This window comes from Narcine bancroftii, chromosome 8 (assembly GCF_036971445.1).
Source record: "Narcine bancroftii isolate sNarBan1 chromosome 8, sNarBan1.hap1, whole genome shotgun sequence".
NCBI lineage: Eukaryota > Metazoa > Chordata > Chondrichthyes > Torpediniformes > Narcinidae > Narcine > Narcine bancroftii.
Window position 1 is genome coordinate 83,053,448 of NC_091476.1, and position 27,602 is coordinate 83,081,049.

Genomic DNA, 27,602 nt, shown 5'->3' on the forward strand with positions numbered 1-27,602 from the left:
GCTTGATATTGGTAGTGGGGAAAATGTTAGAGTCAGTTATTAAAGATGTGATTGGTGAATTCCTTGGTCAGAGCCAGCGTGGTTTTATGAAGGGAAAATCGTGTCTGACAAATCTTATTGAATTTTTTGAGGATGTAACTAGTAGAGTGGATAGGGGAGAACCAGTAGATGTGGTTTACCTGGATTTTCAGAAGGCTTTTGATAAGGTCCCACACAGGAGATTACTATACAAACTTAAGGCACATGGTATAGGGGATATGGTATTGAGGTGGCTAGAGAATTGGTTGGCAGATTGGAAGCAAAAAGTAGGAATAAACAGGTACTTTTCGGAATGGCAGTCAGTTACTAGTGAGGTACCACAAGGCTCAGTGCTAGGACCCCAGTTATTTACGATATATATTAATGATTTAGATGAGGAAATAGAAAATAACACTTCCAAGTTTGCGGACGACACGAAGCTGGGTGTCATTGTGAGCTGTGTAGAGTGTGCAGGGTGACTTGGACAGGTTGGGTGAGTGGGCAAATGCATGGCAGATGCAATATAATGTGATAAGTATGTGGTTATCCACTTTGCAGGAAAGAATGGGAGGGCTGAGTACTATCTTAATGGTATCCAATTAGGAAAAGGGGAGATGCAAAGAGACCTGGGTGTCGCTGTGCATCAGTCATTAAAAGTGGGCAGGCAGGTGCAGCAAGCAGTAAAAAAGGCAAATGGTATGTTGGCGTTCATATCAAGAGGATTTGAGTTCAGGAGCACAGAGGTATTGATGCAGTTGTATAGGGCCTTGTTGAGACCTCACCTGGAGTATTGTGTTCAGTTTTGGTCTCCTTATCTGAGGAAGGATATCATTGCCATGGAGGGAGTGCAGAAAAGGTTGACCAGATTGATACCAGGGATGGTGGGACTTGCATATGAAGAAAGGCTAGAACGACTGGGCTTGTACTCGCTGGAGTTTAGATGATTAAGAGGAGATTCAATAGAAAATTTCAAAATTCTTAAGGGATTTCACGGGCTAGATGCAGGAAGATTGTTCCCAATGTTGAGCAAGCCTAGAACCAGGGGGTCACAGTTTAAGGATAAAGGGGAAGTCCTTTAGGACTAAGATGAGGAAGAATTTTTTTCACTCAGAGGGTGTTGAATTTATGGAATTCTCTGCCACAGGAAGTGATTGAGGCCAGTTGCATAGCTATATTTAAGAGAGAGTTAGATTTAGTACTTGTGACTAGGGGGATCAGGGGGTATGGAGAGAGAGCTGGAACAGGGTACTGAGTGGATGATCAGCCATGATCAAAATGAGTGGCGGTGTAGGCTTGAAGGGCCAAATGGCCGACTCCTACACCTATTTTCTATATTTCTATCTTGGGACATGGGAGGAAACAGCACAGTTACAGACCCATCAGCCCACAAGCCTACACTGCCCAAATACATCCATGTGACGAATTAACTACCAAATCTGTACATCTTGGCGCATGGGCGGAAACCATGCAGACACCTGGAGAATGTACAAACTTATTAAGACAGTGCCAGATTCAATCCCAGGTGTTGCCACTGAAATAGTATTGTGCTAACCGCTCACTAACTGTGCCACTTGAGGAAATCTGGGGAACAATCTATGACCACTGTCACAGTCTGTAATGCATGTACTGTGATGTGCTTGTTGTTCTAAAATGGAAAAAGCTGCTTCTGTTGAAAAGGATAATGGAAGATCATTTCCAGCGTTTTACTTGAGTTGTGGAAAGGAATCAGGAGATTGGGCGTGGACCATCCATGCCTGTGATCCTACCTCACTTTTGCAGACACATAATGACCGTGCAAAAAGTGGCAATTCTTGAATACAAAATTATGATTAGCAAACTGGTGATTGCTGGATATTGGATACAGTTGATAACAAGGTCATGAGCATCACATGAGTATTCTGTGGTTTTTGTGTCCCAATATGCACTGACTCTTGGCATGCTGGAATTTACTGTAATTGTTTTTACATTATTTTAATTACCCTATTTGGAAAAGGATCTTTGTGCAACATCGTGGGAACCCCTCAACAATTATACCCTCCAAATCTGAGATCACCATCTATATTAATTAAATTTTTACATTATCAAGTCAGAGAGAAGGTTTTAAGTCTTGCTGTTAAAGGGGCAAGGCCCACTTCATTGGGATGGGAATAGAATTTTATTCTATCCTGACCTGAGTGAAGTTCTACTGAAGAGAAGAAAAGAATTCAACCCAACCAACAAAGATCTTTTGGTAATGGTTATAAATTTGTTCTTCTTTACCCTGCAACTTTGAAGATTTTTATACGTGGAGACCAGAATAGACTCTTTTCCAACTTGGCTCAAGCAGAAGAATTTGTCGGGGATCTCCCTAGACGGCAGGTCCCAAGAAGATACTGCATCTCTGATGGCATAAACTATTTATTTTTTTCCTGTTTCATAATTTTTGGAAAAGGGGAAGTTTGTAAGATGAAAGAAATTTTTCCTTTTTGATTTCCAGGAAGTTATTTTAGTTGTGGACAACTAAATAATTAAAGTTTTTGTATTAAATGTGCCAGGGGAGTTGGGAAGAGGGAGGTCCTGATCGCTGTGGGATTATGTGTGTTTTTGTGACCTTGGGCACAACCAGTAAAGTGGAGGAAGGTAGTGTACATTTAAACACTTATGGGGAGGGTTTTCTTTTACTTAAATATAGTTATAAGTGTGGGACTAAATTATTTTTGAATGTATTTCTTTTTTCTTCTATTTGGATTGCTGGAGGAAATGTGTACTGACACATAGGATATTAAACAATGAAATTAGGAGGAAACTTGCAGGGGGAGGTAACAGAAGGGAATTGATTATATTCTATCAAAATGAATAAGGTAATGAAGTTTGTAAATTTTAATGTTAATGGGTTAAATGGAACTGTAAAAGGAAGAGAGTGATAACATATAATTAGAAAATGGGATTTAATGTAGCTTTTCTTCAAGAAACTCATTTGACTGAAAAAGAACACTTGAAATTAAAAAGGGATTGGGTTGTATATGTAGTGTCTTCCTCGTTTTATTCTAAGGTAAGAGATGTTGCAATTTTGATAAAAAAATAAACTTGCAATTAAAATTCAAAATTTTGTAACGGACCCAGTAGAGAGATATGTAATGGTACATTGTCAAATATACTCTGAATTGTGGTCTTTTTAAAATTTGTACGCACCAAATATGGATGATGAGAAATTTATTGATGAAACATTCTTAATTTAACAGAGGCACATGATAATATTTTAATAGGAGATTTTAATATTTGTTGAGATCCATTGTTAGATAGATCTACTCAAGTATTGATGAGAACAAAAGCAGCAAAGATATATTGGTTTTAATGGGATTTGAATTTAATACATGTTTGGAGGAGTATTCATCCTAGAGAGAAAGATTATTCATTTTATTTGAGTAGGTATGATTCTTATTCTAGAATTGAGTTTTAAAAATCTCAGCACAAATGCAAGCTAGGTTTCTTGAAGCTGATTATAGGATTTTATCTGATCATTTGCCTTTATTAATAACGACGGAAATGCCTGATAAGGAGAAAATGATTTATAGATGGAGATTGAATCCTTTATTATTGAAAAGAAAAGATTTTTGTGAGTTTGTTAGAATGCAAATTCAGACATTTTGTGATACAAATTTTAACTCGGTACATGATAAATTAATTTTATGGGATGCTTTGAAAGCATATTTAAGAGGCCAAATTATAAGCTTTACTTCTAAAATTAAAAAGAAGTATATGAGAGAGATTGATCAATTAGAAAGAAATAACAGTTTTGGAAGAGGATCTTAATAAAAATGGGGTTGTGAAGATAAGCATAGGCAATTAATAAAAAGAACTTCAACATAGCACATTGTAAACTGACAGAACAGAAAGCTATTACGTGAACAAAAGGATATTATGAATTAGGTGCAAGATCACAAAGGACTTGGCAATTAAAAGTGGAAGAGGTCTGAAGAACAATTAATGCAATTAAAAAGGTAACTACTGTTGTTACTTATAAGCCTCAAGAAATAAATGAATCATTTAAGAATTTTTATTCAAAATCATATAACTCGAAAAAATGAAAATAAAATAGATATTTATTTCAGATAATTTTGCCTAGATTAAGTTTGGAAGAGCAAACAGGTAGAGGCAAGGGAAGCTATGAGCTCATTACAATGTATTAAGTCTCCAGGAGAAGATGGATTCCCATCTAATTTTTATAAAGAACTTAAAGATTTATTAATTTCTATTTTTATGAAAGTACTAGATCAAGCATTGGAAACCCATACTCCCCCAGATTCATTTTCAATGGCAATAATTACAGTGATTCCTGAAAAGGAAAGAGACCCTTTAAAGCCTTCACCTATAGACCTTTTCATTATTAAATGTGGATTATAAAATTGCTGCAAAAATCTTGGAAAACAGAACAACTTAACTATTGCCTAAATTAATTATTATGGATCAAACCGGTTTTTTAAAAAAAGAATCAGTCATCTAAAAATGTAGATAGATTATTTAGTATAATTCACCAATCGCAAAAAAGAGTAGATTTGAGTGTTGCAGTGGCTCTATGCAGAAAAAGCATCTAGCCTGGAATAGGACTTTTTGTTTAAGGTGTTGGATTGACTTTTGTAAACTGGATCAGGGCATTGTATAAAAGTCCTAAAGTTAAAGTAGTGACTAATGGACAAATATCTGCACTGTTTCAGTTGGCGGGGTCAAGTAGACAAGGATGTCCCTTGTCCCCAGCTTTGTTTATTTTAGTTATAGAACCACTTACTGATGCAATTTGGAGTGATTTGGAAATTAAGGGATTTAGGGTAGATCAAAAAAAGCATAAAATTAGTTTATTTTTAGATGATGTCTTAATATACTTGACTGAGCCTGAGATATCTTTACGAATATGGAACAGTTTCAGGTTATAAAATAAATTGGGATAAAAGTGAAATTATGCTGTTATGCCATTAGTGAAAAGTGATTATACTCAATGCCAAAGAGATACCCAGTTTAAATAACCAAAAGAGGGTATTGTATATATAGGCATTTGCAAAGATAATAATTTGAAAAAAATGTATATAAAATGAAATATTTTTCACTACTTAAAAAGATTGAGGAGGATTTTTAAAAAGTATTAACTTACCTATAACTTTAGTGGGAAGTGTTAATTGTATTATGATTAATGTATTCCCAAGATTACAATATCTTTTTCAAACATTACCTGTTTTAAATACCTCAATGTTTTTTTCAAGAATTGAATAAATATGTAAGGAAATTCCTCTGGAAAGTCAAGAGTTTCTATGGAGAAGTTAACATGGAAATATGAATTGGGAGGATTTCCCAGCAGCATAAATGAGATTTCTTGAAAAACCGGCAGGGATTAAAATAAAATTGAATAAAGTAGGAGAGAGAAAAGCAAAAGAACTTGAATATAAATAGGATGCAAGACTGATGGCTGGTGATAAAGAAACACCATTGTTGAAGCATTGAATTAATATTTGGATTAATAAAGGATGAAATTGAGAGGACGTATAGTGCCCAAAATGCCTTTGATTCAAAATTCTCATATCTTTTTCAAAAGAAAATCAATTTTTTTGAATATTTGGTTTCATAAGGTAATTATAAATATTGAAGACTGAATGAAAGGGGCCAACATGGCATGTTTCCGCTCCGTAAATGGTTATATGGTTATATGGTTAATTATGTCATTTGAGCAATTTAGAAATAAATATCGAATAACTCAAAATACTTTTTGCTATTTTCAATTAAGAGCATATTTGAAGGGTAAGTTAGGAACTACCATGTTGTTGCCATGAGGTAGAACTTCTATTAGGAGAGGAATTGTTAAGAAATGTACTTCAATGATATACTCTTTATTACAATTAGGAACTCCTAAGTGGAGTTCATAAATGAATGATGGAGGTGGGAACTAGATTTAAACATTGTAATTGATGAACAAAGATGCAGGGATTGTATGACTAATATTATCAATGTAAGATATAGATTAGTTCAGTATAATTTTTTTATATCAGTTATATCTTACACCACAGAAAATGAATAGATTGAAATCAGATTTATCGGATCAATGTTTTAGGTGTGTTGAAGATGTAAAAACTTTTTTTTGCATTCAACTTGGTTTTATCCTAAGGTAAGACCTTTTTGGGTGGATTTATGAAATTTTTTGGAACCAGTTATAAATGTTGTATTTCTATCAGGAAATATTGAAGGAGCAAGGCCTAAATTAAAACTGTCAATATATCAATTGGAATTTGTTAAAGTTGCATTAGTGGTGGTGAGGAAATGTATTGCAGTTAGTTGGAAATATATTTGGGTACGGCAAAATAGAATGCAGAAATTCAAAGTTGTATTCCTTTGGAAAAAAAAATACACATAGTTTGAAAAATAAATATGCTATGTTTCTGCAAATTTTCTGCCTGTGGACCCAAATATTAGGTTTAAGTTTGTAAAATTGTCCTTTCTATGTCTCTGGATCTGCAAGAATCTTCTCTGAATTGTATTAACGAATTCTCTAAACGTGTGTTAGGCGACATCCCTCTGTGCAATCTTGAAAGTTTTTTTCTCTTATTTTATAACTATATTGTAATTTTCATATTGGTTACTTTGAATGTGTGGGATTTGGAGGGTTAAATACCATCCTATTTGTAATTTTTAGTGTGTTTTTTTGGAACATGTAGTATTATTATCTAAATTCTTGATTACTGCATGTATTGAAAAAATTTAAATAAAATATTTAAAAAAACAATGATCCCTTTATTAAAAACCTGAGGTGTTTTTCCATATGGGAAATTGGAAAAACTTTTGGAAAGCCTTGCCTTTACAGAGCAATCAAAGATGTGTATGATAGATGAACTGGTCATTTGTCAGTGGACGTGCAGGAGAATCTCTGAAGCATAATTACTCAAAGCATTAATTGAATGAAGCACATTGTTGTAGCATAGTTGATGTAATGATGCATTTTATTCTTCTGACAGGTTGCGATGGGAGTGGGAAGAGAGGATTTGAAAGAGGGAGAGAAATCTGGGGATTTATGGTTTGATCTGTCTGATGAGAACTTGTGCAACTGGATGATGTTTGTACGTCAAGCTCAGAATCATTTGGAACAGAATCTGGTGGTGTACCAGTACGGCAAGAACCTCTACTTTACCACCATCAAACATATTGAGCCAAAGCAGGAACTCAAGGTAACATGATCGCTTGCCACTGATGCAAAGGGCTGTCTGTCCAAATTATTCCCTTCGTTCAGTTCAAGAGAGATGCTGGAAATACTGAACAGGCCAGATGGTATTTTGGAGAAAGAAACAATTAAAGTTTGTATCAACTTTAATTGTATCAGAAGGGATCTGGCAAGTATGGAGTGGGCACTGGTTGTTCTCTGGCTTGGAAGGGGGAAGCCTTCAAAGAAGAAAATTTGAGAGTACAGAGTTTGCATGTTCTTGACAGGATTAAAAGCAAAGTTAACTGGCATTTATAGGCCCTGTATGGGAGATTGGTCAAGAAGATAGATTTGTATGGCATCTAGGATGAGATGGAAAATTGCATTAGACATTGGCTTTGCAGGAGCAGGCCAGAGAGTGATTGTAGATGATTGCCTCTCTGACTGGAGGCCTGAAGCTAAATGGTGTGCCTCAGGGATTGGTGCTGGATCCAAAATCAACTCCCCTTTAATTCTGTTGTCACATAGCTATTTTAATGATAAATTTACAGTTGCCAATTAATTTTGGGATGTAGGAATGAACTGCTGCACCGGAGGGAATTCATGTGATCACGGACAGCATTGAATTTCAAAGCAGTCAGCTCCCAAGGCCAGGTTTGCACCTTGGTTGCTTGATCTGTGAGACAACGGTGCTTGCTATTATTTATGACAACTGTTATTTATGGATGATGTCTTGCATTAAGAAGATAGTGAGATGGAAAATAAGGACAATTGGAATTCTGTCAACCTCCTCTGTGGTAGGAGAAGAATGGAGTATAGGTGTGAGAAATAAAGCAGAGATAGTTGAAGGTTTACAACGACAGTGGAGAGAAAAGGGAGACAACTCAAGTTGGTGTAGATGATGGCATATTCATCTGATGTGATGGAGATTGAGACCTGTGCTGAGTTTAAGTCTCCGTTGTTCAATGACAACCTGCTTCAGTTCTTCAATAAAAGGCCCTTTCAAGTGGCCTGACCCCAGTGTAAAGCTGCATAATCTCCCCCCTTGCGGCTGAAGGCATACTCATCTGAATGTGGCAGAAGCACCTCCAAGGCGCTGACACCAACCCTCCTCCGGGAGGGATAATCAGCGGAGCTCAGTCGATGCACCTGAACATGCACCCTCTGTAAGCGATTGCCTGGAGGTGGGCTGATGACTCCATCAGCTGGCAACCCAACTGCCTGACAGCCACCCGCCCTGCTACCTGACAGCCCCCTGCCCCACTGGGAGGGGAGGTTGGCGGGGGCCACCGGGACAGGGGTGGCTGGCGGGCTATGTCGAGGCAGAGGTGGAGGGTCCACCTGAAAGGGCCTAAAGTTTAAATCGGTCAAAAGCCTTCAATAAGGTGCAATGTAAAAAAAAAAGTCTCCAGGCAGGATAATTATGTGGGAGTAAGCATACAGGATCAGAAATTAGGGTCAGGATATTTTCCATAATCAATAGTAATGCCACAGCAATCAGTGCTGCAATCTGAACCTTTTGCAATTAATATTAGTGACTGAGATGAAGCGACTGGATGTATTGGAGCTAAATCTATTGATGATAAAATGATGAAATGTTTAAAACCAAAGGATGAATGCTAAAGGTGAGTTATAAGAGGAAACCTGAGAATTGAAATCTTGAGAAGGCTCATTGATTGCGAAGGTGGTGGATAAAGTTAATCTCACGTCATTGATGAAGCATCTGGCTGTGCGTCCTTGAACTGCCATGGCAGAGTCGACTGTGGACCATGTTCTGGTCATTGGGATTAGTGTAGAAAGGCACTTGATGGTCCACATTGATATGCAGGGGCTGCAGGGACTGTTTCAATGAACAAAAGTTGTGAAAAAGACGGTTCACAGAGTATTTATGGAAACGTTGAATGAATGGAAAAACAATAAAATATAAAGTAGGCAAGTGTGAAGTTATCCATTTTAGTAGAACAAGCAAATTGGTTTATTGATTCAGAGCAGGTCAGAGAGTGTGAGCATTCACTTTATCCATGTTCATCGTGATTTTATAAACCTTGCTAAGATTATTCCTTTGCTGCAAATGCTCGAGGGAATAAAGACCCCACCTATCCAACCCCTCCCTAGAACTCAATCACTCCAACAGCAGCAACATCCTGGTGAATCCCTTCCAAATTATTGATGTCCTTTCTTTTGCTGGGCAACCAGAACTGCGCACAGTACTCTGTGTGTCTACAGGTGGATCATGAGGTTTCAACGTTTGTACTCTATCCCCGCTCAATGAAGGAAAATGTGCAAAATGTCCCCTTCACTACCTTTTTCACCTGAATTGCTGCATTCAATGAACTATTTACTTGTACCCTTAGTCTCTCTGTTTTCAATACACTCCAAGGCCTTGAAAATTCCAGACTGGTTTTACACCAAAGTGCATCACCTCGTACTTGTTGTAGTTAAAGTCCATTCACCACATCACTTCCCAACTGATCTAAAATCTTTTGTATGTTTTAGCTCATCTTCCTTAATTCCGGCAATAACTTTTGTAAGCCTCTCCTGCATACTTTCTTGTTTTATAATATCCTTCTGTTTGCTTGGCTACCAGAACTACATTCTATTTTCCAAATATGGGCCGTACCAACATCTGGTACAACTTCAACATGGCACCCCAATGTCCCAACTGACAAGGCAAATGTTCCAAACGTTCTCTTGAGCGCAGGAGCCAGGACTCAGTGATTGGTGAGAGACTACTGAGGGAGATTGAGCCAGCAGCCACTAAAAGAAAGGAGGCTCAAGTGGAGTGCCCAGTGCGGGAGTGGACCAGTGTCAGAGAGGGGACAGAGACTTAGGTTGGAGGGTCTTCAGTGAGCAGAGGTTGAAGAAGTAATCCAAGTATCAAGCCTTATAGAGAAATAAAGGCTTCAGTCAAAAGACACAGGTGTGCAACCCCTCATGGTGTACTGACCAGCACAGGTGCTGCCATCTTGGCCACAGATCCCACGGTTGCAGGAGACCTCCATGGTTGCAAGATCCCTCTGCGCTTTCCCTCCATCATGATGTACTGCTTCAATTTACTTCCTTTGCCTTCCTTGGTTTCCTTAACCTTTTCAGTTCCAGTTGCATCTCAGCCTTCTGCCAGACTTGTTGAACATTTTCTGGGAAAATCCAGCAAATCTCCCTGCCAGAAATATTGACTCAGCACTCCCCATCACACTCCCCCCGCCCCCCCACCCCAAGTTCAGGTGTAATGTGCCTTTGAGAAGGAATCCTCTGACCATAAACAGAACTGCTGTTGCAACTCAGCCATCTCAGTAAAGAGAAACCAGATAATGGCCTGTGTGGGAGACTCTTGCTTAGATCTGTATCAGGTGCTCTGCACCCCAGAGAGCTCTCACAGAAAAATATTGGACCACAACAAATATATTTTTGGCCTCAAGACAAGTGCAAGTTTGTGAGCAATCTTAAAAATGAGTCCAAATCAGATCAACCATGAGTGGTAGAATCTTCGGCAATTCCTGCTCCTGGTTCTTGAGGGAGCAGATATGGGAAAATGTTGACACTGGCCTTTGGAAGTGTTATTGTGCTTGATTGTTCCCAAAATTGAGGTAGGCTGTGAACTCTGCTGGAAGTGTATGGGATTGGCTGTGGTTTCTTGCTGACACTCATCACCTCGGCTCATTTATCAGTCAAGGAACTTCGTTTTTGCACAGCTAATACCTTTAAGGCAGGAGAGCTAGAAGCTGGCAAGATGAAAATTCAGAATGTTAGTAAAATCCAGGAACCAAAGGTGAAAACCATATCAGAGGTTTAGATCTGGAGCTCAGGTGGCTGATGGATTTAATTCAAAAACAGAACATGCTGTAGAAAGTAAGGCATCACCCGTGAAAAGAGAAGCCGAGTAAAATTTTAGGTTGAAGATCCTTTGTTGGTACTGACTTGAGTGTTTCCAGCATTTTCAGTTTTTGTTTTAGATTTCTAACATCTGCAAATCTTTGATTTTCATTATGTTATGGTAATGAAATACTTTATTTAATTACAACAGAAAGATGGATTTTTTTGCAACTCCTCAGGCCTTGATGGTTGTTAAGGCAGACACTGTTTCTCTTGACATTGCTCTGTGTGTACTTGCAGGTATGGTATGCAGCATCATATGCAGATTTTGTGGAGCAGAAGATTCATGATATATCAGAAGAAGAACGGAAGGGTGAGTGACTGCTTCTGTTGCTCAAAATGATGTGTGAGAAAGCTTTGCAGTCTTTGCCAGCATATTCTTCAAACTGCAGTGGCTGAAGGAAAAAGGTGGTAACCTACCTTTTCCTATGTGACCATTGGACTACTTTTGAAAAGAAGTGACTACTATTTTGTTGACACATGACAGTCAATTTGCATCTAGCACAACATTGCTGTTGATTGAGGGATAAATATTGTATGCACTCTGAAGAGATGTGTCTGCTCTTTGTACAGAATCAGAGGAGGTAAACACGACTAGTGTTTAATATCTTATCATCAGAATGGCACACAATTTTGTGCACTCTTTCTTTCTCAAATAGCGGCCAACATTACCAACAGGGAACTTGAACATACAATTTTACTCGGAGTATATTGTTTCCATCCTCACTTCACATACGGCTGGGGACACTGTTTATCTTTTCTCTTGAGCAGATTATGCATGGCCTCTTATTATGCTTTCTTATCATTATGAATTGTTCAGAATTTGTTCCCCTTTGATCCACCTTTAATAATATAAAAGCAGGATAGAAAGACTGAAATAAATTGAATGACCAAGTGATCCCCTTGTTCACCACATACTCATTGATAGGTCAAATGTTGTCAGGTGAGATGAATTGTGACATTGGACTTTGAAAGATTGCAGGAGACTTTTGAGAAGTTGGGAGCAGATGAAGGCACATGTACCTTGGATCTCAACCTGTGCTGCTGCCTTCAAGAGTCCATGGATGCACACCAAGGAACCTCTGTTCCCCAGTACAGAAGAAATTTGATTGACAGCAAGGTAGTGCTAGTCTAGCAGATAATACCCCCAACAAACTTGTATTTTGCTTTTTGTTCGAACATGTGACTTGAAAAAGAGTGGAAAATTGAACCTGGTGAGTTTTAGTGTGTCAAAGTAGGCTGAAATGTAAAAGCACTTTGGACTTCGGGTTGGCAGTAAACTGACCCATGTTTAATTTCCGTCAGAATCATGGTAACCTTAGCCTTTACCTACAATAGCAGTTGGAGATGCATAGAACATGGAACATTACAGCACAATGCAGGCCCTTTGGCCCACGATGTTGTGCCGACCTACATATACCTATAAAAAAAAATCCCTCCGTACCTCACCCCTTTGGGGCAGCATGGTTGGCAGAGGAGTTGGCACAACGCCTTTACAGTGCCAGTGTCGGGACTGTGTTTCAAATCCTGCGCTGTCTGTAAAGAATTTGTATGTTCTCCCTGTGTTTGCGTGGGTTTTCCCCTCGGGCTTTAGTTTCCTCCCACCATTCAAACGTACTGGGGATGTAGGCTAATTGGGTCTAAATTGGGTGGCATGGGCTCGTGGGCCAAAATGACCTGTTACCATGCTGTATGTCTAAATTTAAATTTATAACCCACTTTTTCTTTCATCCATGTGCCAGTCTCAGAGTCTCTTAAGTGCCCCAATTGTCTAACCCTCCCCCACCACCCCGGCAATGTATTCCAGACACCCACAACTCTGTTTTTTAAAAAATTCCTAATGTGTCGCCTAAACTTCCCTCCCTTCACTTTGTACAGATGTCCTCTGGTGTTTGTTTCTCCCGCTCTGGGGAAAAAATGGTGGCTTTCCACCTTATCTGTGCCTCATAATCTTATTCATCTCTATTAAATTTTGCTCCAAAGAGAAAAGCCCTAGCTCTGCTAACTTTGCCTCAAAAGGTATATTTTCTAATCTAGGCAACATCCTGATAAATCTCTTCTGTACCCTCTCCATAGCTTCCACATCCTTTCTGTAATGATGGGATCAGAACTAAACACATTACCTGATGACTCTTGCACTCAATCCCCCAACTATGAAACCCAGTATACCATGGGCCTTCTTAACTAATTCATCAACTTGCGCAGCAACATTCTTCCACACTGTTAAGTATCATAGAACCATAGACAATAACAGCACAGAAGCAGGCCACTTCGGCCCCTCTATTCTGTAGTCCCACTGACTTGCACTCAATCCATACCTCTCCATACCTCTCCTATCCATAATACCTGTCCAAATTTCCCCTAAATGTTAAAATTGGGCCCACATCTACCACTTCAGCTGAAAGCTCGTTCCATGCTGCCACCACTCTCTGAGTGAAGAAGTTCCCCCTCATGTACCCAATAAACTTTTCTCCTTTCATCCTTAACCCATGCCCTTTTGTTTGAATCTCACCCACCCTCAATGGAAAAAAACCTTATCTACATTTACTCTGTCTATCCTCCTCATAATTTTAAATACCTCTATCAAATCACCCCCAGTCCCAGACTGTTTAACCTTTCCCTATAACTCAGTCCCTGAAGTCCGGGCAACCTCTGAATAAATCTTTTCTGCACTCTCTCTATCTTATTGATATCCTTCCTATACAAAACTGCACACAGTACTCTAAAATTGGCTTCACCAATGTCTTATACAACTTTAACATAACATCCCAACTCCTGTACTCAATACTTTGATTTATGAAGGCTGAATTATATCCTAACATAACCATATACTCTGCCTTCAAGTTTGACCTTCCAAAATGCATCATCTCACACTTATCCAGATTGAACTCTATCTGTTACTTTTCTGCCTGTCTGTATCCTGTTGTAAGCCATGACAACCCTCATCACTTTCCACAACACCTCCAACCTACATATCATCTGCAAACTTACTGACTCATCCTCTACATCTTTGTCCAGGTCATTTGTAAAAAGTCGCAAAGAGCAGGGGTCCCATAACAGATCCCTGTGGAGCTCCATAAATCACTGATCTCAAGGCAGTATACTTTCCATCCACATCTACTCTCCAACTAGCACCAATTCTGAATCCACACAGCCAAGGTTCCTTGGATCCTTTGCCTCTTGACTTTCTAAAAGAGTCTCCAATGAGTGACCTTGTCAAATGCATTACTAAAATCCATCGACATCACATCAACTGCCCTACCTTCATTAATTTATTTTGTTAACTCCTCAAAATACTCAATTAGACTTGTGAAGCATGACCTTCCCCTCCCCAAGCCATGCTGACTATCCCTGAGAAGACTGTGCTTCTGTAAATGCTCATAAATCCTGTCCTTGAGAATCCTCTCCAATAGTTTGCCCACCACTGATGTAAGATTCACTGGTTTGTAATTCCTAGGATTCTTCCTGTTACCTTTTTTAAACAAGGGGAGCACTTTTCCCATTCTCCAATTCTCCATCACCTGTCCTGTGTTCAAGGAGTAAGCTAATTTCATTGCGAACACCCCATTCATTTCTTCCCCTCCTTTCCCATAGCAACCTGGGGAATATCTTGCCCGGTCCTGGAGACTTATCAATCCTAATGTTTTAAGAAGATCCAGCACTAGCTCTTTCATCATGTCAACAGAATAGAACAAGCACATAAGCATGTTCTATTCTGACCTCACCTTGACAAAGGTTAATTTTTCTGGTGAATGCTGAAGCAAAGTATTAATTTAGGACCTTCCTAACCTCCTCCACCTCAAGGCACATGTTATCTCCCATCCGATCTTTATTAAAACATCTAAATCCCAGTACCTGCATCAGCCAATCCTGTCTTGACATCAACCATGTTTCTTTAATGGCCACAACATAATAATTCCATATACTGATCCATAATCTGTTCAACTGGCATCTCAACTTGCCCTGGAAATTTCTCCACCTTAAGGAAAGCAAAAAGTTAGGAGGAATGGATGTTTCTCTGGATGGCAACAAAACAAAACCCAGTGGCTCACTATTGAGCTCAGCCCATGCAATTTCTACATTAGCCTCCCTTAAGATCTGAGGGAATATCTTATCAGGCCCTGGGGATTTATCCACCCTTATTTGCTTTAAAACAACAAGCACCTCCTCCTGTTTAATCTGTAGAGGTTCCATGACCTCACTGCTTGTTTTCCTTACTTCCCTCAACTCTCTGCCTATTTCCTGAGTAAATATTGATGCAAAAAAACCATTTAAAATCTCCCCCATCTCTTCTTACATAGCTATGTATTACATACTCTGATCTTCAAGGGGACCAAGTTTGCCCCATACTTACCTTTTACTCTTAATATACCTGTAGAAACCCTTAAGATTTTCCTTCACATTGTCCGCCAAAGCACCCTCATGTCTTATTGTAACCTGATTTCCATCTTGTTTTTTCTTGCATTTTTTGTACTTCTCAAGTATCTCATTTCTACCTTTTTGACTATACTTGTCACACACCCCTCACTTTTTAACCATATCCCAAATATCCCTCAAAAATCAAGGTTCCCTTTGCCTGTTAACTTTGACGTTAATCCTGATAGGAACATACAAACAAAATTTCATCTTCCCAGAAAGCAACTTATCCCAATCTACACATTCTAGATCTTTTCCCATTTCTCATAATTGGCCTTTCTCCAAATTAGAATCTCAACCTGAGGACCAGACCTACCTTTATCCATAATTAAGTTGAATCTAGTGACATTATGATCATTGGACTCAAAATATTCCCCTCCACACACTTCTATCACCTGTCCTGTCTCGTTCTCTAATAGGAGATCCAGTACAGGGACACAATCCTTTATCCGTAACCCGTGGGGGACAGTGTGTTCCGAATTTCGGGTTTTTCTGGATTTCGGAAAGCTCACCCAAATTGTGCTGCAGTATCCACCCCCACCCCTTTCCAGTCGCCCAGCCGTCTCCCCTAACCGCGTTGCCTCGGCCGCCTCCCCCGAACGCTGGTCCCTCGGCTGTCTTCCCCAACCACTGTCGCCCGGCCGCCTCCCCCAACCGCGATCTCTCGGCCACCCGGCCGTCTCCCTTAACCGCCGGTCCCTCGGCCGTCTTCCCCAACCACGGTCCCTCGGCCGTCTCCCCCAACTGTGGTCCCTTGGCCACCCGAAGGCCTCCTTGGCCGCCCGGCCGCCTTCCCCAACTGCGGTCCCTCGGCCACCCAGCCGTCTTCCTCAACCACGATCCCTTGGCCGCTCGGCAGTCTCCCCCTTCCCCCGACTGCCAGTCCCTCGGCCACCACCCCCAACCGCTGGTCCCCACTTGCCGGATTTTGGAGTTTTCTGGATTTTAGATGTCCGCATATAGGATCGAATACCTGTATTACACTCTCTCTGGTTGGTAACTCTGTTTATTGATTTAGAAAATTTTCTTGAATGTATTTGACAAACTCCAAGCCATCAAGCCCTTTTACAATATGGGAGTCCCAGTCAATATATGAAAAGTTAAAATCTTCTGCTATCATAACTTCCTGTAACTGATTGCTTTTTTTCTACAGATTTGCTTTTCTAATTCACGTTGACTATTGGGTGGTTTATAATACAACCATATACCTTTCCTGTTTCTCAGCTCCACTAATATAGCCTCAGTAGACTAGCCATCTGGTTTGTTCTGCCTAGGCACAGCTGTGATATTTTCCCTGATGAGCAATGCCACTCCTTCCCCTTTCATTCCTCCTACTTCCACCCTGTTCTATTGTGTCTAAAGCTTCAGAACCCCAGAATATTGTGCAGCCAGTCCTGTCCCTGCTGCAACTGTTTCACTAATGGCGGCAATGTCATAATTCCATGTGCCAATCCATGCTCTAAGCTCGTCTACCTTTCCCACAATATTCCTTGCATTGAAATGGATGCACCTGAGAACGTTTCCACATCGTACAACGCTTTGATTTCTGACTTTACATGCAGTCTTCACGTTATCTTTTCCCTCCTCCACTCCACTATATGTTCTGGCACTCTGGTTCCCATCCCCCTGTGATTCTAGTTTAAAATGTACCAGGTTGTAGGTCAATTGGGTGTAATTTGGCAGCATGGGATCGTGGGCTGGAAGGGTCTGTTACCGTGCTTTAAATTAAAAACTTATATTTAAACCCCTCGGAGCAGCAGTAGTAAAACTTTCGGTAAGGATATTAGTTCCCCCTCCAGTTCAGATGCAAACTGTCATGCTGGAATAGAGCCCAAAGATCCAGAAACCTGAAGCCCTCCCTCCTGTACCACCTCTTTCTTTCTTCTTCTTTCTTCTTTCTTTGGCTTGGCTTCGCGGACGAAGATTTATGGAGGGGTAATGTCCACGTCAGCTGCAGGCTCGTTTGTGGCTCACAAGTCCAATGCAGGACAGGCAGACACGGTTGCAGCGGATGCAAGGGAAAATTGGTGAATTATGGTCAGTGAGGTGGGCTCTGCGGTCTTCTTCAAAGGAGGTTGCTGCCCGCCGAACTGTGAGGCGCCAAGATGCACGGTTTGAGGCGATATCAGCCCACTGGTGGTGGTCAATGTGGCAGGCACCAAGAGATTTCTTTAGGCAGTCCTTGTACCTCTTCTTTGGTGCACCTCTGTCTCGGTAGCCAGTGGAGAGCTCACCATATAACACGATCTTGGGAAGGCGATGGTCCTCCATTCTGGAGACGTGACCTACCCAGCGCAGTTGGATCTTCAGCAGCGTGGATTCGATGCTGTCGGCCTCTGCCATCTCGAGTACTTCGATGTTGGTGATGAAGTCGCTCCAATGAATGTTGAGGATGGAGCGGAGACAACGTTGGTGGAAGCGTTCTAGGAGCCATAGGTGATGCCGGTAGAGGACCCATGATTCAGAGCCGAACAGGAGTGTGGGTATGACAACGGCTCTGTATTCGCTAATCTTTGTGAGGTTTTTCAGTTGGTTGTTTTTCCAGACTCTTTTGTGTAGTCTTCCAAAGGCGCTATTTGCCTTGGCGAGTCTGTTGTCTATCTCGTTGTCGATCCTTGCATCCGATGAAATGGTGCAGCCGAGATAGGTAAACTGGTTGACCTCTTTAGCCACATGTTAAACTGCATTATCCTCATATTTCTAACCTCACTAGCAGGTTGCATGGGTAGCAATTCTGAGATCACAACCCTAACTCCCTGCACTCTCTGTAGATCCTCAACACCCTTTCTCCCCACGTTAATGGACCACGGCACATTTGGCTGCTCATCCTCCTTCCTGAGAATGCCATTAACTTAATCTAAGATTTCTCGGACACTGGAAACATGCCGTCTGGCATTCTCAATCTCTTCCACAGAACATTTTATCTGTTCATGTAACTCTAGAATCCCCTAGCACTCCAGCTCCCCTATTCTCTCCCTTCCCAGATTTTGTGCCATAGATTTTATTGCTCAAAAAAGACTCAAAGACATGTAGTCTGTCATAGAAACTCCCCAAATATAAGGGTAAATTGACGACCTGAGGGAAGGCTGCTCTATCAGAGAAAGTCAAGAAAATTCTCAGTTGTTTGCTGCACCAAGACCTGACTAACAGAGAATACAGCTATCTGACCAGACTCCATGCATAGATTGGATCAGAATTTGGATTCAGGAAAAGGGAGAGGAAGAGATGTGTGGTTTTTCATTTATACTGGATGGTGCACAGATATTGGAGTTAGGTCAGCCTCCTGCTCTACTGCCTTAGAGCAAATCTCATTTCTATCTACCCCAAGAGTTCTCATTGGTGATTCTCATCAGAGTTTATATCCCTCCCAATGCTGATTACAAACAGGCAATTGTGGAGCTGCATGGTGTGGTGAGTGAACAAAAGAGGACCCAGTCCAATAAGCTACAAATCCTAGTCAGTGACTTTAACCAGACCTACGTCAAGAAAATTCTGCCGAGCTACTACCAGCATGTACCTTGCTGAAGCAGAAGTCTCAGCACATTCGATTACTGCTACACCAAGATAAGGAAGGCCTACCGTTCTTTCCCAAGATCATATTTTGGCAAGTCTGATCACCTTGATGTGCTCCTTCTGCTTTCAAACACAGAGCCTAAAAAGAGAGGCTCTGGAGATCAGAACAGCTAGAAGGTCTCAAGAGGCTGAAAAGTGGGTATGGGACTTCCTCAAGTCAGCAGATTGAATGATTACACCAGGGCTGTTACAGATGTTATCAAAATATCTGCAGATGAGTGTGTCCCCACCAAATCATTCAGTGTTTTCCTCAACCAGAAGCCCTGGAAAAAAAAATGAAACCTGCTGAGAGCCAGATCATAGCCATTTAAGCCCAGAGATCCAGATCAATATAGAAGGTCCAGGTGTGACCTGCGAGAAGCTACCTCCTGGGCAAAGTGTAGATTCTGGTTGAAAATGGAAACAACAAGGGACACCCGACAGCTGTGGCAGGACCTAAATGCCATAACCTGCTACAAAACCAAATCCGGTGAAGTAGCAGATGACAATACTTCGCTGGCAGAGGAACTCAATGCCTTCCACACCTGATTTGACAACAGAAACAGTGAAGAACCACCCCTCCACACCCTCACGTCCCCTGATGATCACATTCTGTCTGTACCTGAGGATGAGTTTCATGATACCTTCAGGAGAATGAATCCATGCAAAGCATCTGGCCCGGATGGAGTACCAGGTTGAGTTTTAAAAATCTTTGCTGACAAGCTTACCAATGTATTCACGGATATCTTCAACATCTCACTCCAGCAGGGAGTGGTACCCACCTGTTTCAAACAGGCATCAATCATGCCCAAGAAAAGTGCAGTAACCTGCCTTAATGACTATTGATCAGTAACATTTACATCAACAGTGATGAAGTGTTTGGAAAGGCTGATGTTGAAGCAGATTACCTCCTGTCTGAACTGTGATATGCATACATTCCAGTTCACCTATCGTAGCAACAGGTCTAGGCAGATGCCATCTCACTGGCTCTACACAAAGCCCTTGAACACCTGGACCGTAAAGATGGACTCGTGGGCTGAAATGGCTTGTTACCATGCTGCAGGTCTAAATTTTAAAAATAAGTAAATTAAGAACATCATACATCGGCCCACGAGTCCGTACTGCCCAATTTACACCTCATTAATCTACACCCCCGGTACGTTTTGAACAGTGGGAGGAAACTGGAGTCCCTGGAGAAAACCCACGCAGACACAGGGAGAACGTACAAGCTTCCCACTGACAGTATCGGATTCAAACCCCAGTCCGGTCCCCATCGCTGACTCTATAAAGGTGTTGCACTAACCACTACACCAACCGTGCTGCCCTTTAATGACTGCAGTTCGGCATTTAACACCATTGACCCCTCAAAACTTATCAGCAAACTCTTAAGACCTGGGATTCAACACCCCATTGTGTCAATGGATTGTGGATTTCTTCACCTCCAGACCACAATAAGAACACCTCCACAATCTCCATCAGTACCGGAACACCACAGGGCTGCATTTAACCTTTATACTTTAACTTTTACACCAGTGGCTTGGTACAACAATAACACCATCTACAAATTTGCCGATGATATCACGGTAGTGAGTTGTATAAAGGAAGGGGATGAGTCAGCATATACGAGGGAGTTTAAAAACTTGGCTGAATGGTGCACCAACAACAGCCTTGCACTTAATGTCAGCAAACTAATGAGCTGAATGTTGACCAGCAAGAGAAAGCCGAAGGTATGCAATCCAGCGATCATTGGGAGATCAGAGGTGGAGAGTGATCAAATTTAAGTTCTTGTGAGTCATTATTTTGGAGGATCTTACTTGGACCAAATGCACTAATGGCATCGTGAAGAAAGCATATCAGTGCCTGTACTTCCTCAGGAGTTTGTGTAGGTTTGGTATGACACCTGTAACCCTGTCAAATTTCTGTGGATATGTGGTGGAACACAGTCTAGTATGGGACCACCAATACCCCTGAGCATAAAGCCCTCCAAAAGGTAGTGGACACAACCCAGGACATCGTAGGCAAACCCCTCCCCACTATTGAGTACATCTAAAGGGAATGCTGCCGTCAGAGAGCAGCAGCCATCAACATAGATCCACACCATCCAGCACACACATAATTCTTGCTGCTGCCATCAGGAAAAAGGCATAGGTGTCACAAGACTCCCACCACCAGGGTCAGGAGCATCTGCTATCCCTCCATCATTAGACTCCTCAACAACTAACTCAATCAGGGACTCATTTAAGGACTCTTAGTTGTGCACTTTATTGATTTTTTAAAAAAAATCCTCTGTGTTGCACAGTCGGGTTGTTTACATTCGTTCCCTGTTTACAGCTCTTTATTTCTATACCTGTGTATTCTGTGCACAGTTTTGTTTGCACTATCAGTAAGTGGTCATTCTGCCTTGCCAGCAGAAAAGGAATCTCAGGGTTGTATGTGATGTCATGTATGTTCTTCGACAATAAATCTGAAAAATCTGAAAAAAATGGTGGCTCTGCTGGAACTGCTGCAATGGCAGCCCTGCCGCTGGTCCCGACCAGTGGAGAGTGAGGAGAGGAGACAGTGCTCCTCCAAAGGGTTCTTCTCTCCAGTCCAACTACCGACAGCTCCGTACAAGATTTAAAGGAGCCGGTAATAGTTTAATTTAAAATCCTGTGACCACAGGGTCAGGGCCCAAGATGGTGGTGCCTATGTTCGGCAGCAGCCTCGAGGGGTTGCAGACTCTAGGGAAGCAGGGAATTGGTGCAGGCAACCAGATAATGGGAATTCCACTCCAGTTTGAGAAGGAGATGCAAAAGAGACCACCCTATTGGATAGTGACCAGGGGGGTGAACCAGTGAGGGGTCTTGTGGCTGAAAAGTGCATAGGCTGCTGGCAGCTGCAATAAAAGGACTCACACCAGGCACCGGACTGCTGGAAACTAGCTTAAGACTGGGTGAAGGACTACCAGGTATTGTAACTGGGATGTGAGAGGTTGCAGAGGATGGTGAAGACTTCCTGATTGTGTCAGAGGTTTGGATCTGGAGCTTGGGTTGTTGATGGTTTGGACTGAAGGTTGTGTGGCTGTGGAAGCTATGGGAGCTCTGAAGGCAAATCCATGGACACTTGGTGACTCGGTGGGGGGGAAGGGTGAGGAGAGGGGACACTCTTTTGCTTCTCTTTCTCTGACTGTGAGGCACCTGGCATTTTCTGCAGATGGCGAATCTTTCTGCATAAAGCATATTTGGTGTAATATTACACTTGTTTTATTACATGACAATTAAGGAATCTTGAATCTTGGCATTGAATGTTTGGTTTCTGTTCCCATTCTTGCAATTGTCAGGTTGAAGGCATAGAAAGCTTTGTGGCAAGAGACGTGGAAGTGCCCAGTTTTTTTTTTGATACTTGATAATGGATTCTCTTGTCTGGTCGCAATGTTTCTTTCTTACATTGGATCAATATTATTGTGTGTAGCAATATATAACAACCAATCAGGCTTTTCTTAGATTCCCTAATTCTGTTTTGGTCTGGATATGACAGTTGTGATAAGCCCCTGAAGTTAATAAACCACCAACAAGTTCTGTCCTGATTGATGAGACTCCTGGCTGAGACATTGAATGGCAGGAGAGGAAGAACAAAATCCTCTGACACTGTTTGAAGAGGAGGAGGGGGTTTCTCACTACTGTTCATGCCAATATCTATCTCTCAACATCCCTGTGCAAAACCTCTATTATTTTTGAAACCTTGTCTAAAACTGTTTGGAACGTTGATCTATGTTGAAGTAATGATTGTTTTCAAGTAATTCATCAGCAGTGTTTTTGGAAATCCGAATGAAACACAAAAAATATAGATTTATCAGTGGAGCGTATGACAGATATGTTGTGTTTGTATTGTATATAGATATGTTTTTGGGAGATAAATTGGGGCAGGTTTTTTAGTATAGGTCACATATAAACACTATAAAACAAATTTTATTTAAAATACTGGAGCTCTGCTAATGCTAGACATATCGGCACTAAGAGCCTTTGTAAAGGCTTTGGAGAATGCCCAAGAGACTTCACTAATAGATTGTTGTTTACAAAAAGGCAAGAGGTGAAAGAACTTGTCAGAACCGCAGACTCTCTGGAGTAGAACTTGCTGTTCTAAGAGGGTCATGTGGTTTTGCAAGCAGAGAGAGTATAACAGGTTTTCTCTCAGAGAGAGAGAGAGAGAGACACACACACACATAGTTCTGCAGTGTTACAGACAGTAACAGCAGCTGGGACTGGAGAAGGACAGGCTGGCAAGATTGTGGAAAACTCCATTTGGAAGACAGGATGTGAGTGCTTAGTTCAGCCTGGTCAAAGACAAGAGGATTAGTTGTCTAATGTTCCCCTTGAAATAAGAGAAACAAAAAGGATCTCTGTGGTGACCTGAAAGAAAGAGGTTATCATCTGGAGATCCCTGAAGGAGCAAGTTTCGTCGGCAAGACACTGAAGTGGCTGATTAAAAAGGAATCAGTTGTGGGTGTCCAGCCTACAACAAATCTCTCTCTCTGAAAACGGTAACCATTAACCTTTCAAGCACCAAAGCCTGGTGAACTTTATAAATGTTAAATTCTGTGCACAGTATAAGAACTGTCTGCAACCAATGAACTTGGAGGAATGAAAAGTGAGATTGGCCTGTGAATCAAAGTACTTTTCTGAACTTACACACACATTAGAATAAGAAGGGGGTTAAGTTAGGTTAGTTAAGTCAATAGTGGTAAGTTAAAGTGTAATTCTGTTTTCATGTTTAAAGATAATTAAAAGCAACTTTTGTTTAAGTAACCATTTGTCTTAGTAAATATCTATTGCTGCTGGGTTTTGGGGTCCTCTGGGCTCGTAACAAGTGGAACAACAAATGTTTAAACTGTAGAGATTATCTGATTGTTCTACACGTATGTCAATTAGGCCTATTTTTAAAATTTTGAATTTTTTTGGGGTGGCATGGTTAGTGTAGCAGTTAGTGCAATGCTATTACAGCGCAATGACCTGGATTTGAATCCGATGCTGTCTGTAAGGAATTTATATGTTCCCCTTGTGTCTGTGTGGGTTTCTTCTGGGTGCTCCGGTTTCCTTTGACCCTTCAAAACGTACCAGGTGGTAGGTTAATTGGGGGGGCTTGGAGGACATGGGCACGCAGGCAGGGAGGACTGTGACAGTGCTGTACATCTAAAATAAAATACTAAAGGGATTTGGGCATGACACTGGTTACATTGTTTAATGTCCCACATACTCAGTGAATTAAAGGAATCCATATCTCTCACCATTCAGCAGTCAATTACAAGAAAGAAATACAAAAGCTGCAGAATCTTGAGTAGACCAAGAATTACTGGAGGATCTCATCAGGTCACACAGCATCCACAGGTAGAAATGGTCAGCCAGTGTTTCAGGTCTGTATCCTTTATCAAATCTTTATATGAAGCCTTTTATATATTTTACAAAATATTTTAATTTAAAAATACGATAAAGTGTTCAGACATAAAACATTGACCATTTCTATCCATGAATAATGTCTGATCGGCTGAGTTACTTCAGCAAATCTTTGTGAACTTGGTACTCAATTACAATTGCTTCTATAAATTGAGAAATGTTTTATTTTAGAAGTTGTGAATGACCATTCTCTCACCCTGTTGCCCTTATACGCAGGATCCAGAATCAGAACTTGGTTTGGTCATTGGCTTTTTAGGGTGTCTAGTAATGTGTATGCTTTATGTTGTCTGAGAATTTGTTTCCCAAGCACAATTTTATATCTATCATTTTGTACTGGTTGTATTTTTGTATGTTACCCCTGATGTTATGATTGTCACATATCCCTGTGTTACCTTTATATGTGTTTTTTTTTAAGATTAATTTTTTTTAAATGAAAATTTATAATGGTATCAAAATGGAGCCTCCATGTCAATCAAATCACGAAGAAGACTTGCCAGTGGCTATATTTCGTGGGGTGTTTAAGAAGATTTGGTACGTCAATGAAGACTCTCAAAACCTCTGCAGGTGTACTGTGGAGAGCATTCTGGCTGGTCACCTCTTTCTGGTATGGAGATGCCAATGTTCTGGACAAGAAAAAACTTCAGAGGGCTGTTAACATCACAGACACCAGACTTCACTGCATCGAGGACATCTACAAGAGGTGGTGTCGTAAAAAAGCAGCCTCTATTCTCAAGGAACCCCACTTCCTAGTCCATGCCCTCTTCACTCTGTTGTCAAACACTCAGCAGCACAAGGACATCTTTTTCCCTGCTGCCATCAAGTTCCTGAATCATCAGTAAACCAAAGACACGGCCTTACTTTGACTTTTCATGCACTATTTTTATTTATATTTTGTAAGGTGGTTCATGTGAATGTTTGCACTGTTTGCCATAAATCAACAAATTTTGTGACATGTTCATGGCAATAAATTTTGATTCTTATATTTTTATAAAAATTTCCCTTCAAAAATTAAAGTATTGAATATAGGAGTTGGGATATTATAGTGAAGTTGTATAAGACATTAATGAGGCCAAATTTGGAGTATTGTGTGCAATTTTGGTCACCTAATTACAGGAAAGATAGAAAGAATGCAGAGGAGATTTACTAGGATGTTGCCCGGACTTAAGTAACTGAGTTACAGGGAAAGTTAAACAGATTAGGACTTTATTCCTTGGAGCGTAGAAGAATGAGGGGAGACTTGATAGAGGTAATTAAAATTATGAGGGGATAGCCAGAGTAAATGTAGATAAGGTTTTTTTCAACTGAGGGTAGGTGAGATACAAACTAGAAGTCATGGATTAAGAGTGAAAGGGAAAAGTTTAGGTGGAACTACTTCACACAGAGAGTGGTGGGAATGTGGAACAAGCTGTCAGCTGAAGTGGTGAATGTGGACTCAATTTTAACCTTTAAGAAGAATTTGGACAAGTACATGGATGGTAGAGCTATGGAGGGCTGTGGGCTTGGGTACAGGTCAGTGGGATAAGGCAGAACAAAAATGTTTGACAGAGACTTGAAGGGCCGAGGGGCCTGTTTCTGTGCTGTAGTGTTCTATAGCCAATGGTCAGTCAACAATGTGTTTTCTGTTTCTTGTTTCCTCAGTTCTCCGAGACCAGGAGAAAAACTGGCCTTGCTATGAGTGTAACCGTCGCTTTACCAGCTCTGAACAGCTCCAGCAACATCTCAACATGCATGATGAGAAGTTGGATTACTACAGCAGGTACAGCTATGAATGCATTTCTTCTCTTGACTCTTCTTTAATTTGCTTGTTAATGTCATACAGTAAGTTTCCAAGTATCCGAAACACTCAAGACCGGAAATGTATCAGTTAACTGCATTTTTCAGATAACTGAGAAATGGTTTTAAGCAGTTCATTAGCATCAGCAGAATACTTGTATTGGCCATCGCCAATCCCCGACATCTCTCCACTGCCATCACCGAACCTGCCCGGGAGCCCGAGATCCCCGCTGTGATCCCCGACATCTCTCCACTGCCATCACCGAACCTGCCCGGGAGCCCGAGATCCCCGCTGTGATCCCCGACATCTCTCCACTGCCATCACCGAACCTGCCCGGGAGCCCGAGATCCCCGCTGTGATCCCCGACATCTCTCCACTGCCATCTACGAACCTGCCCGGGAGCCCGAGATCCCCGCTGTGATCCCCGACATCTCTCCACTGCCATCACCGAACCTGCCCGGGAGCCCGAGATCCCCGCTGTGATCCCGACATCTCTCCACTGCCATCACCGAACCTGCCCGGGAGCCCGAGATCCCCGCTGTGATCCCCGACATCTCTCCACTGCCATCACCGAACCTGCCCGGGAGCCCGAGATCCCCGCTGTGATCCCCGACATCTCTCCACTGCCATCACCGAACCTGCCCGGGAGCCCGAGATCCCCGCTGTGATCCCCGACATCTCTCCACTGCCATCACCGAACCTGCCCGGGAGCCCGAGATCCCCGCTGTGATCCCGACATCTCTCCACTGCCATCACCGAACCTGCCCGGGAGCCCGAGATCCCCGCTGTGATCCCCGACATCTCTCCACTGCCATCACCGAACCTGCCCGGGAGCCCGAGATCCCCGCTGTGATCCCCGACATCTCTCCACTGCCATCACCGAACCTGCCCGGGAGCCCGAGATCCCCGCTGTGATCCCCGACATCTCTCCACTGCCATCACCGAACCTGCCCGGGAGCCCGAGATCCCCGCTGTGATCCCGACATCTCTCCACTGCCATCACCGAACCTGCCCGGGAGCCCGAGATCCCCGCTGTGATCCCCGACATCTCTCCACTGCCATCACCGAACCTGCCCGGGAGCCCGAGATCCCCGCTGTGATCCCCGACATCTCTCCACTGCCATCACCGAACCTGCCCGGGAGCCCGAGATCCCCGCTGTGATCCCCGACATCTCTCCACTGCCATCACCGAACCTGCCCGGGAGCCCGAGATCCCCGCTGTGATCCCCGACATCTCTCCACTGCCATCACCGAACCTGCCCGGGAGCCCGAGATCCCCGCTGTGATCCCCGACATCTCTCCACTGCCATCACCGAACCTGCCCGGGAGCCCGAGATCCCCGCTGTGATCCCCGACATCTCTCCACTGCCATCACCGAACCTGC

At 42.0% G+C, this 27,602-nt stretch overlaps 1 protein-coding gene across 10 annotated transcripts in view; it reads left to right on the forward strand.

Annotated features, from left to right (window-relative positions):
- prdm10 (PR domain containing 10) overlaps positions 1-27,602 on the forward strand; it is a 385,295-nt gene that overhangs the window by 137,103 nt on the left and 220,590 nt on the right. For all 10 annotated transcript variants that reach the window (XM_069894370.1, XM_069894369.1, XM_069894366.1 and 7 more), the window contains 3 exons: positions 6,993-7,202; positions 11,288-11,360; positions 26,083-26,200. In XM_069894370.1, the coding sequence (XP_069750471.1) occupies positions 6,993-7,202; positions 11,288-11,360; positions 26,083-26,200 (401 nt within the window). The remainder of the gene's footprint in view (positions 1-6,992; positions 7,203-11,287; positions 11,361-26,082; positions 26,201-27,602) is intronic.